This window comes from Hydractinia symbiolongicarpus, chromosome 10 (genome assembly GCF_029227915.1).
Source record: "Hydractinia symbiolongicarpus strain clone_291-10 chromosome 10, HSymV2.1, whole genome shotgun sequence".
NCBI lineage: Eukaryota > Metazoa > Cnidaria > Hydrozoa > Anthoathecata > Hydractiniidae > Hydractinia > Hydractinia symbiolongicarpus.
In genome coordinates, this window is record NC_079884.1 from 9,150,088 (window position 1) to 9,163,646 (window position 13,559).

A 13,559-nucleotide genomic window follows, 5' to 3' on the forward strand; every position below is an offset into this window, starting at 1 on the left:
TATTTGTTTCATAGTTACTTTTAAGACTTAAAAGCTTTCTTCGTTTTCCGTGCCTTCTTACTGAACTTTTTTTTGCGCAAAGCTTTTTTTTACACGATTAAAAGTGTTCTTCAATAAGAAGCGGAGGTTGGCCAACAAAATTGCAGGTTATTTACTTGTTGTATGATCTTTAATATTTTTGTGCATTATTTACATGTTTCTCATTTTTTATGTGTGAATAAGGAAAAGCAATGTGTTGCATAAAAAACAACGTCATTGGAACATCTATTTGATATGTTGTCCATCGTTTCCTGCTTCGCACTCTTCTTTGGGGGAAAGTAAAAAACTGAATGAGCCCGAGCCCCCGCCGGAATTTTCTTCCGGGGCCGAATTTTATTGGCTTCCTTGTTTATCGCTGAGTGTTTACGTCTGCAGAACCGACTGAACAAGAAGAAAGAGAAGGCTAGAGAAGATAGGAGAGGTGCAAAACAAAAAGATTTATTTCACAATGATTTCTGTTTCAGAAATGATGGCATTCTCAAAATCTGAGAAGAACTTCTTAGAAGATAACCTGCTTGACGCCAACGATTGGGGTATATTAAATATTTCTCTTTCAAGCCTTAATTCTTACACGTGTTTACTTGTTTAGCGTTTCTGGTCTGAGATTTTTATTCTAGGTTGATATAACTCAGTATTTGAATGATTGTTAACTTTATGTTAATCAGTCAAGTCATTTAGCTAGCTACATCAGAGCTATAAAGCTAGCTACAGTGTACAAAAGCAAAAAAATGTATCAGATGTTTTGGCATCAGAGATGCTGCCTTTGACTGGTTCGAGTCCTATTTAACGGACCGAATGCAGCTGACTCTTGTAAACGACACAGGATCAGATCTGCTTCATGAAGACGCTTTTGGGGTGCCGCAGGGATCTGTGTTGGGGCCCCTGCTCTTTCTTTTGTATATTGATGACTTAAAATCTGTCATCAATTCAAACTACCACCATCTATATGCGGATGATACAATAATTATTTCGTCTCATAAAAACTTGGATACCCTTGTCTCCCAGGTCGAGTTAGAACTTTCGCAAGTCGACCTCTGGCTGAATAATAACAAAATGACTATTAATACGGACAAAACTGAAACAATCTTTTTCGGCAACCATAGCCAGTTAAAAAAAGTTGAGAACAAAACTATCAACTATATGGGTATTCCTTTGAAGAGGAGCGAAAAAGTTAAATATCTTGGGGTAACATTTGATCAAAAAATGCAATGGGAAAAGCACATTAATGACATAAATAGAAAAATACTAATTAAATATTCTAAAATTAGAACCATTGCATCCTGTTTAACACCTCACACAAAAAACCTTTTAATTAATGCACTTGTCATGCCATATTTCAACTACTGCTCCTCGGCATGGGCTTGTGCCACCCAAGGTAGATTGGGAAAACTAGAAAAACGATTAGAATGTGTCCGTACCTTTCTTGGGAAAGAGAGGGAATATTCAATGAATAATTTACTCATCAAAAACGATGCCATATTAGTTTTCAAAGCCATGAATCACATTGCTCCTGATTACATGCGCTCAAAATTCCTTTTGACAAAAAACTGTCATAATCATCAAACAAGAGGAGCTTCAAAAAACAGGTTCACACTTCCCTTGGTCAACACGGAATTTGGCAAAAAAGCCTTCCCATTTAGAGCTGCAAAAGTGTGGAATAATCTTCCAGACCAAGTGACCTGTGGTGAAAGTCTGCTTTCGTTTAAGACTTCCATCTTCAATGTATTTGGCAAACTCTAATGGAGATCACTTTTTAATTTTTTAATTTTTGTTTTTTATTCTTTTTCTTTTCAATTTTCACAGATTATAAATGTTACTATGTTTGATTGAGCTGAGGCAGTCTAAGGTTTATCATTTTTTGTTTCTTTTTTGTTCTAGTGGCCCCCAGTGGAAACAATCCACTAACTATAGGTTTTTGTGATTTTCTGGGCTAGCCACTTTGAATATTTATTATTATTATTATTATTATTATTATATTATTATGAATTCTTTTGTTTGGTTTACACTTTCAACTGTAGCTAAGCTCTTTCAGCTCTGGCATCTGAGTAACAGGAAAAAAAGGTATTGTTACAAAATGATTTCAAATTAGAAGGCATCAATATACACTTGGTGATAGTTTAAAACCTCAAACAATGTTTTTGTGTAGCAATCCACAAAGGAGACCTTTTTATCAAATCCTAGCATCTTTTTTTCTTAAACGCAAATGCCAGAGCCAATGGACCTTTTGGAATGTTTACATTTTTACAGTTACCTTGCGTGGCAGGTAAAAACATGCTGGTGTTTGGTAAAGTGAGGTCCTTTTCAGGCTGTTTCTTCGCACAAAAGTACCATAACGACTTTAGATAGATAGATAGATGTGCATATTTTACATGGCTAGCCTCAGAAATATCGAGGGATATACCCTGTCTATTATTTCCAGGAGGGGCCATGGCGTAGATGGAGAGTCCTAGAGTATTTAATGCTCATTTTGAGCTACGCAGACCCAATTAGAGCCCGCGCTCTACCAGACAACTCCCGGCAACATCCAACGGCCCACACAGTGTGCCATCTTCCCAATTTCCCTCACATGGCTTGGGTTAACCCGGGGATATGGTAACATTCACTCGCCCATGTTGAATCGCCGTCAAGAGGAATCGAACCCCGGTCTCCCGCACAGAGTACGAGAGCTATAACCACTAATCTACGGCGCCACAATTTATATAAATATATGTCAATCACAAGTTATCCATCTACACTTAATAATAGTTTAAAGCCTTAACAATGTTTTCGTAGAAAGAAATGGATTAAAGACACCTTTCTTCTGTTAGTCCCTGCATCTTTTTGCCTGTCACGAAAAGGTAACATGGACCAGCTACAGTACTGAAATCAGGACACCTCACATTGTGGACCGCCAATGGTGCACGTCTCGCATGATTTGTAATGCTGTCACAATAGTAAAATATTTTAGCATTGTGAAAGTTGTGATCCATTGTGAGGTTGACTTTCACGATGCATCGTGATTTTCGCTATCCACATTGCAACCATAATGATATATCTTTTAACATTACAATCCCTTAATGTTATGACAGAATAACGCCATTAAATATAAATAATTTTTTTTTAATCAAAAATATTTTCTATTTTAAAAATATTACCACTTACTGTTCAGTCATTGTCATTGAATATATAAAAAAATTATCATCTCATAAACAAGTGATTTTATTCTAGGCTACGTTTCGATAGCTACAACTGTCATCGACGGCCAATGATTGTAATAATCTTTGGCTATTTATTAGTTAAAGAGATAATTAGAGGATCGAAATCAGCCAATCAGATCACAGCAATTAAAGTAATTTACTTTTTCACAAACCCAGATGGAAGCAATAGATTGGTTAAAATCTTTCCTTTTTCTAAAAGTTCGCTTTATGTTACATTTCTTTTTCTAAAAGCTTTCTGTTACGTTTGTCCCAAACTATTTTGCACTTTTTCTAAATATTCGGTTTCCAAAGTGTGGGTAACTATACTTCTGGAAGTTGATAGGATATACTATTGATATGAGTATTTCTGTCTATACTACTGTACTATACTGTCTTGTTTTCTTGTTACTTGCCTCAATTTCACTCAATTTCTTTACTAAAGTTGATCTTACCTATTACATCCACTTTAGCTGCTGTCTATTTTGTATTGCTTTTACATATGCTCTATATGGTACAAAAAAACACACAAAATATGCAAATGTTGTCAATTTCGCATAGATAATTTAGCTTACAAGGTTTGTTGGAAACAGTCAAGTGTATCTTAGAAAAATAATTATGATGACACTATTGAAACGCTCAATGGACTTTGTGTCACATTCTGCATATTTCAACTTCTCTTCTTTGCAGTTCAGAATGGGCAACATTAGGTTTTTACTTAATGACGAAGAGAAATCTGTTAAAGTATGTGTTTTAGGAATTTAACAAAATAAAAATGAATTTCAATGTTACATCTTTTAAAAAAGAACCAAATCGTGTAAGTGGTTGATACTGTATATGAATTTTTTATTGGTCTGTGGCTTCGGCCATCACAAGTTTAGAATTGACTTGTGTCATAATTTGCAAGACTAGTGATTAATGATTTATTAAAATTTATTTAAGTTTATTCAAGAGATATTGTTTACAAATTTGAATATTTTTTTCTTCATTTATAAAACTTTTATACATGAGGTCTCTGTTATTGATTATTTTTGAAATGAATCATTATTAATAAGGTGAAAGTTAACAGCATTTTTTGTCCAAATAAAAGTAAACAAAGAAATTTTGGATCTTCTGTTTGTAAAGAGCTAAAGTTTGTTGTTCATGAAATTCAAAAATTTAAAGAGGTGAACTAATAAGGGGTCATCTACTAATTCTGTGCCAATTCCGCTCGTCAAAAATCGTCTCCGAAGTTGAATAACATTCGTCTGTTTGATTTCATACGAGACGATATTATTGCTAGAAAAATTTGGCTAATCGAATTTATTCGGCTCAATTTTTTCGCCGTAGACCTGTGAAAATTGCAACGTTTATTTATTAGCTAAGCTAGGTTTTAATTTTTTTGTAAACTATACTGTAGAATTGATTTTACGCATGTATAGTTCACGGAAGTATAGTTTTGTTTTTAGTAGCAGCGGAAAACTCTTTTCACTGACGTGAATAGTAGGCCGGCGTAAAATTTTGTTTGTCGAAGTGCACTTCCCTTCGTCCCTTTAATACTTCTAACGCGTTCTAGGCGAAGTGAAAGTTCACACCAGCGTAAAAATAGCAGAAAATTATGTGTAAACACAACTTTTTTTCTTCCCATACATATAATGGGAAAACGTAGTCTTTCTGCATAGGTGAAGTGAAATTCACTTTGGTTAATAATCATTTCGTCTCGCATTATTTTTTTAAATTTAAGCTGATTTAAAAAAAATCGTCTTGAGTATCAACTTGAGACGAATTAAATTGTCTAAAAGAACAGTAAAATTCGGTAAGGGAGACGAATTAATTCGTGTCAATTCGGATATATTGGGAGACAGAATTTGTAGATGGTCCCTAAGTACATTAATTTTCAAAAATTTCAGGTAGTCAATACAGATTTAGTAGTTTATTAGCTATTTTAAAAATCTGCTGCAAAAAGTCCTTATGAGAACATGAATTGGATTTGTTTTATCTAAGAACGTCTAAAGGCTAGAGTTTAAAACTGTTCTTATTATGTTTTTGATTGAAGAATCTTAAAGTGTTTCCTTTTTTTAACTTCTCAGACTCGAAAAAAGCGCTAATTAATAAAACTTTCTAGGCTTAAAATTTTGGTTGAGCTTCTTCATATTTGTAAGGTGTTCTTATGATAATGTCTGTCTTTAAATATTCTTATAAATTAGGTGAAAAAATGACATTGCAGTTAGTAATAACTAGACATAAAAATTTTTTTTTCTATGACCCAATTCATTTTTGTGTCTCTACACTTGCGCTATTGTTCTTAACTTACCTAAAAATCTAGCCATGCAAATGTTTACAGAGGAGGAAAGAGCTACAAGCAACTGTATTAGCACTAATTTTTTCGTATTTCACGTAAACCAAAGATATTTCTTGTCTTGAAACCTTTATGCTATCCTCAGAAATTTTTGTGTATTTATTTCCAAGCTTTAAAAGGTTAACGTTTCTCTGTTTTGTATATAAATTTAGACATCTAGCTATGTTTGCAACAGTAATAAAATAATACTGCGTCGTAACAATACTTAAAAAAATGAAAGTATATATCCTATTAATAGGGATTTTTATTGCGAGAAAGCTGAAAATAGAAAAGTATTTAACACCTCATTTATTTTTACCGTACAAGCAGCTCGTCTGTTTAACATTCTGTGCGAAAATTTGATATATATTTTAAAACTTACAAAAAAATGCTGTTGACTTGATTATCGTTAATATAAACATATTACAAAAGAACTTCTAAATGTGAAAAAAACAAAGACATAAGATTATATGTTAGATTGCCACCATATTTGTTTTTGTTTGCTAGACTTCCGGTGCCGTTTAACTAGAACGGCATTAGGACTAAAGATGGTAGAGTTAAAAGTGTAAAAGAAGAAACACGTGTTTGTTGATTTTATATAGAAGAAAAACAATTTTCGTATTTGTTTATTTTATTACCCCCAAGTCATGGCTGAAATGTTCACATTATACGCATCTTTTGTTAATATTTTTAATTTATTCATGATCCATTGCTTCATTTTTTTAATTTTTCTATCATAATGGTCATGATTGGATTGTGGATTGTTCGTGCCGCACATGATACACGCTCACAATGTTAAGTGTCCTGATTCCAGTACTGTGAAACCATCTTTTATGTGTATTATAATGATATAATTTTATGATTTGATCACAAGGCCACTATTTCCAGTGGACGTTGTGTGCTTGAACGCAGAACTAAGTAAGTCATGCTGTCTGATCAAAAAGAACTTGCAGCTAATCAGACCCTGCAGCTAAAGAAGTTAAACAAGGATAGTTTATGCTGTACTGTACATCAGTCATTGCTTGTACCTCTGTTTTTTTAACGTTAAATTGGACTTTTGTGTATAGAGGGCTCAGATAAGTTGATAGCCAATTTGCCTTGTGTGGTCTCTTTTCTTGCCTCTCTGAATGCACACCCACATAGAAAAATTTGTGAACATTCACAAATCGTGACACCAATAGACAGGGACAATATAAAAGAATACAAAAACATAAATTGGAGTGACTACCACAAATTCATTCTAAGACGATTCCAGGAAATACCTTAAAAACAGACCTAAGCGTTTGTTACCAACTTTTGATGTGACTAGCTACCTAGTTGGTTTCTCCATGTATGTGATAATTTCTCCCTTGGAATTTTTTTTAATCAGACTTTTTCAAGAGAGGTAAGCACATCGTCACACACAGGTATACCCACTGATTGCATATGCAGAATGCCAAACTTTGGTTGACTTTATAAGAAGTTGACCAATGCAGAACACCCAAACCACACCTTAAATACTTGGGCTGTACTTTTGCCACATTTCTATCCGTGTTTTTAGAGTGTGCAATTGAGTAAGTGTTTTTACTGTGTCAATGGAATGTTTCCCCTTTATTTTCCTGCTTTACAGCAATTGTTATGAAATTTGTTATGGTCTAAAATTGTGATGAAACTCTTGGGAAATAATGGCAACCTGAAATCCAGTATTTTTATTTGGACAAAATGAACTTGTTAATCCCTTCAATCAATATGTCATTTTTTCCTGACATCGTAGGATATTGTAGTGAATCTACTTTGTGGCTTAATGCAGAAAAATGATTTTTAAAATCTTTACTTTTTTAGGTTTGGCATATTTTTAAAATTTAAAGTTTTTATACTCAATATGTACAATAAAATCAATTTTTCTTTCTTGTTTACTGCACATAATTACCTAGCATTTTATACATAATGAGATTGTTTATTTTGGTTATGTATACTTTTTAGAGAAAGGTGATCCCTATGGATTTGAAGACTATAATATCAATCCAGTGACTTCCCTCAACCCAGACCAGGTTACGGCTGTTCAGTTTTTATATGTTTTTATTTGAGACTGCACCTGATTATTTTTTTTAAAGGATTGTTTTATATATGTTTTTCGCATATTTAGTTTGACTTTGGCAAGAAAAACACAGCTCCTCTACAAGCTGATGATCTCGATAGCTGGTTTCAGACTGAACTGCAAAATATCATCACACAAGATGATATAACAATGAAAAAATGCATTAAGGAGGAACCTTTATCCCCACCACCTCAAACACACGAAAACATTATTTTAAATGAAAAAATAAATATTTTAACGACAAACACACAAACTGCTAATCCAACAACAAAAATGACAAAAATTGCACCAATCGCCTCTCCAATCCTGCCAACAAATTCAGTTCATGTAAAAAGTGTTGGGGTGGGAATAAATAACAAGATATTGATCAATGGAAAGACAAATCAACCAACATCTCTCGTTACCCAGGAAACTAAAGTTCTCTCTTCTTCTAACATGATTAAACTTGGTGAGTTTTTTTGTTGTTGAGCAAGTTTTGTATATTATGTCAAAAAATGATAAACAAAATTAAGTCATAAAATTTTAAAGATTTTTATGCTATTTCTTGAGATACTGTTTATTTTATAGTCTTATATAATAGACTAGACTGTGGCTTGTGGTAAAACCCACAGGTTCGCAGGTCCTGTTTATACCACATTAAATGCGTGTTCCTTCTTGCTGTACCATTTTACGTGACAGACAGACACTATACGTGTATTATAATATAGATAATAATAAACACAACTTTTCTTGCTATTGTTTAGTTGCATTTTTGGACAATCACAACAACATTAGTCCAAATCAATGAAAGGAGTTGTTTGTAATAAGTCCAAAAGAACGGAAATTGCTTGTGTTGTAATCAGATAATATTTTTTTACTTAGAAAATGGGCAATATTATGTGTCTACTGTTCCTGTAAAACCTCCAGCGAATCTTCAAGGCAATGTGGTTGTGGTAAGTTATTAATTTAAGAAAGAAAATATATATATTATATATAATTCCTTATGTAAACCAAAAGTTCTTATATTCCTGTCGTTGCAAAGCATAACAGATTTCAGCAAATATTAAAAAATATTGATGATTGTTGAAGGTCGGAATTGAACTTCTGTTATCTATCTTACTTAATCCGGAAACTTAGTTAGTGTTTCAGAGGTATAGCACACATCAATAAAAACTATGTTATTCTTTATTCATTTTTTAGACTGGCACAAAAAGACCTTCTAATGTAAAAACTGAAACTTTATTGCCTCAAAACTTAGCAGAAGTATGTTTGATGATTTTTTTTATCTTCGTTTGTTTGTTTGTTTGTTTGTGCGTTGTTTATCTTAAATATTTTTTACGTCCTTTGTGTTTAGTTGAAAACATACAAAAGACAAATGAGAATGATGAAAAATCGTGAATCAGCTTGTTTATCCAGACAACGTAAAAAACAGGTGGAAACTCTGCAATTTTAAGGAAATGTCTTTGAAACCTTTGCTAATTTAGCAGTTTACAGCATATCATTATTATATTTTAGCATGTTACTGAGTTGGAAAGCCGTGTAAATCAAATGGCTGCCTTAAATAAAAAGCTTCGGGAAGAAAATGAAAAGTTAAAAGAAAGAATTCAAAGCCTTGAGTGTGAGGTATACCTTTGATCAAATGCTTTTTTATATTATGAAAATTATACTTAGGCATTGTTTACAGATGACATCAACCGTTAGGGAGATGAGGGAGTTATTACTAAGTTGATGCTAAATGACCCTGTCAATCAGGGAGGCAGGTGACACGGCTGTTGATGTCAACCTTCACATTTTTTGAATCCTTAATGTTTTTTAATAAAGCTAAAGTTTCTTATGAAAATGTTTACACAGTATGTGATCAGAAGTGTATAAATCCTCCAAAGATTTGGTCATAATAACCGTAACATTTCATTTCATTTAGAACTCATCACTTCGTTTGGTTCCAGAGAAAACTTATCTAAAGCAAGCTACAAAGTCGACGCTACTGTTTGCGATAGTTTTGTTATTTATCTTCAATCCATTTACCGCGATAAATGATAAAAACGAACTTCCAATTTCCTCTCCAAATATAATGATGCCACACCACAGAAGTCGGTCGTTACTTCAATTTGATAACTCGAACATCAAAAACTTTGATTACTCATTTTCCAAGAACAATTACAACGCAAATAAATACTATTTCAATGATGTATTCAACAAAAAACGCAAGTCTAAAGTTTACAAGATCAGACAAAAAAGTAGCAAGGACTTCACCTTAAGCAGAGATTTATCAAGACATGTTGGTTTTTCGGATACCGATATTGACTGTGGCGAACAGTTTAACAAAACAGATCTTAACAGGTGATATATAAGTTTACATATTATACATTAACTAGAGTACTATTTCAATGATGTATTCAGACATTCCAACCCTTGCTTTCATTCGTTAGTTTAAATTACAAATTTTACACATCACAATCTGTTATTTTTTCTAGATAAAAATTCTCACTCCCTGAATTAACTTAGTTTAAAGACATATTTGAGCCGTTGTGTATTTGAATTAGCAAATATTTTTCAACGTGGTATCTCAGTCAATAGTTGATTAAAGGGTAGAAAAAATGTATCAAAGTTTTAAAACGTGTCTGTTTTATATGGTTTCTTGCTAATGAAAACTCACAACAGCTCCAGTTTATAAGGTTGTGTAATATAGTGAACAGCAAATCAGATTACAAAAACATTGATATTTAGAATCAATCAAGCACTTCAAGGTCTTGTGAAGGGTTTGAATAAACGCAGACATGTCAAACGAAAGACAAACAATCTGTTTCGACCAAGAAATGTAAGTATAATTTTTTTTCGTCAGATCTGTAATAAAAATGAAATTCTAAAAATAAACTGAGATTTGGATTAAAATTGATGTCGACCTTAAAAAATGAGTTTCTGTTAAAGCAAAATTATAACCATGAAGGACTTTTGTGGTGCTACTTATTGAAGTTTTTTCGTAAACTATTTTTAAACCACTGTTTTTCTTCTCAGAGTCTCAACATGACAGATGAAAAAATTAAGCGAAAGCCAAGCAACTGTAATGGTAGTTATCTTCCAACACCACGGCCTCTCTTACCAACTAAAAATATCAGGTATGTAGTTAAAATGCGTAAATATATGGAGTTATACAATGTGATCACGATTGATAAAATCTCATGTTCAGATATTTTTTTTAATTTTGATCTAATTTTTTGGGTTACGATGTCTTTGGTTTTGTGTTTTTTTACAATGTTGTGCAATTTTGATGCCACTATTTTTTAATTGATTATTTTTAACAAAGCCGAATATATGGAGATATACTGGTTCTGCTTCTAGACATTTTAAGTTATATATATCTGGGATCTTATCAAATAGTGTATAGATTTAAACGCTGATCAAGAAAATGTATAGGATCATGTGCTTTTGATGAAAGTTCGAAGAGAGATTGCAGTTTTAAGTTTTTTGATGACATCGTCGACCCGTCTGTTTTTTTTAACCCATCCTAAGGCCAAACTTATTTGGCCTCATAATTTTAAGTGCATTGTAATGAATACTCTGCTTCTGGACATTTTTAGTAAACTGAATATCTTTAGTCCTCATTTAGAGAAATATTTGTTTAAGGTTTTCTATGTTAAAAGTCAGGAACAGGCAGAAAATTAAAAAGCATTGTATCAGGAGATTTATTTCTTTTCCTAGGCCTGCAAAATACAAGAAAGTGATGCCAGCCAACAGATATCCTGTCATCAACAACACATCACAACAGTAAGTGGTTTGTTGATCTGCTTTGACAGTTAACCTGTTATTTGTTTGTGAAAGCTTTGATCACGCGTAAATAGGGAAATTTGGGATGACACCACTCAGGAAAAAGTTTGCGATAGCAGGGTACTAATAATACGCACTTATGCTTCCACGCATAATTTAGATTTTAATCGGATCACTATGATTCAATAGAATATTAATGCTCAATACCTTATAACATTGACGCTTCTGTGTTTTAGATTGGTTCAAGCCATCCAAAAGTCGATCAGCCGCAAAGCAGATACGTTCTATGTAGTATCCTTATTAAAGGTTAAGATCTCATGAATTCTTTATGATTCGATGTAAAAGAAAAATCTAGTAAACGTTATGTAGTTAGCTCATACGTCATTGTCTATTTTTAGGATTACATAATACTTCCAGCGACCAATTACAATCAAACGCAGAGACCTAAAGTATCGTTCATACTACCTGCTTTTCACCCGCATTCTAATGGTATGCAGTACTGTTTTCTTAGTGTGTGTGTGGTATTCAAGTTTTATTGTGTCAAAAGAGAACGGAATTATCTTCGTAAGTCTCATCCAAATGAAAAGTACCCACGCTGTTAAACCTAGTTGAATTATTGCTTATGAATTTAGTTTATTAATTTAATTTTTTTAGATTCATCCATCAACGATGCAAATAAACAGCAGATGCTGCTCATTGACTGCAATGTCATCGATACCAAGTTAATTCGACTTGATCAGTCAACACTTTCAAAATACTCTTTCATGCAAGTGAAATCTTAATCGAGTACACCTGGTTTCCACACACACATTTACCTTGCAGACGTTTTTGTACATACAAAGCAGACATCACTATTGTGGTGTTATATATTAAACACCTGGTTTCCACACACCTTGCAGGCGGTTTTGCACATACAAAGCAGACATCACTATTATAATGGAATATATTAAGCTATATTTAATAGGTTGTATCGTAGAAGTTTGTTCGATACTAAAGCGACGCGTTTTAAGTGTTTAATTGTGTTGTATATAGCATATATGATTTTAACAAGTCGCCGCAATTTTTTGAATATTGGTTGCGAGTCCCCTGAAAACTTTTCAGCTTTTCAGGTTTTTTTTTTCGTTTCACAAAATGCTAACCAGAGCAGTGTATGTGCCTATCTAGCCATTATTCAAGTAAAGAATGGCCAACAAACAATGTTCCATCTTTTTTCTCTCGCATTTCAACGACCGTACTTATTTCGTGCATTGTGTACAAGAAAAGTCGGAATTTTGTGCTATACTTACGTGTTTAGTTGAGTTTATAAAATATATTTTCGTTTAGTTAGGTAGTAACATCTTACAAATGTTGAAAGTGTTTAGCGTAAGGAACAAAACTTTAAGATTTTTGTTTTGTTTTTCTTTTAGACTTTCTCTTTACACTTTTCTCATGTAAATAGACTTCCAATTAATTTGTATATAAGTTATTGATTTTAATTATATTTTAATTATATTCTCGTTCATATTTTCCATGCAATCGTGTATTTTTAATAATTAATTTAACCTTCGAGAAGTTCTTTTATCTTTCCACCGAACTGATCTACTAATTTAATGCTTTTAGTTTTAATGTGTTTGAGGACTTCAATTTTTTACAGCCGTGATTTCGAGAAAACTAAAGAGTGCCCCCCATAGCGACTTTAATTTTGGGATCATGGTCTGATAATTCAAAACATGATCTATTTTAGCGGTAGAATTACATGCAGGATCGAGAATTTGTCCTGTAAGTTCTTAATCTCATCAAACCTTCCCTCAAAAAATTATCTGGCAGTTAACATTACGCGCAATAACAGTATATTCGAAACAACAAGATGCCGCTTTCTCTTTTCCCACTCTCGTTCTGTTGCGTTTACAAAATCTTATGCTTATTTGTAAAAAGTGAAACAAATATCGGAAATCATGTCTCTAAAACTTTTAACATTTTTTGGCGAGCTGGAAAAAACTTTAAAATCTTAACTGGACTTGGATGTAATAGCTTTATGGTCTTTTGCAAAATTATTAGATTTCACAACAGCGAGAAGATAATATTTACAGGCAGAGAACAAGGGGATGATTATATTATATAAATCATTTCCAGCGGAAGTCGCCCTAATGTCTTTTGTATAATGCAAACGAGATCTTTTTACTCCTTACAGTGGGTTTTCATAAGGGATAGCTATGAAACTGTGTGTGAC

At 32.9% G+C, this 13,559-nt stretch overlaps 1 protein-coding gene across 1 annotated transcript; it reads left to right on the plus strand.

Annotated features, from left to right (window-relative positions):
• Positions 1–325: 325 nt before the first annotated feature.
• On the plus strand, positions 326–12,895 carry LOC130613364 (cyclic AMP-dependent transcription factor ATF-6 alpha-like). Its single transcript, XM_057434724.1, has 14 exons — positions 326–572; positions 7,492–7,559; positions 7,655–8,054; positions 8,468–8,538; positions 8,786–8,848; positions 8,940–9,017; positions 9,101–9,208; positions 9,507–9,925; positions 10,313–10,403; positions 10,601–10,701; positions 11,285–11,350; positions 11,587–11,656; positions 11,749–11,839; positions 12,005–12,895. The coding sequence occupies exons 1-14, from the start codon at positions 488–490 to the stop codon at positions 12,130–12,132; spliced, it is 1,839 nt and encodes a 612-aa protein (XP_057290707.1). The 5' UTR covers positions 326–487; the 3' UTR covers positions 12,133–12,895.
• Positions 12,896–13,559: the final 664 nt, after the last annotated feature.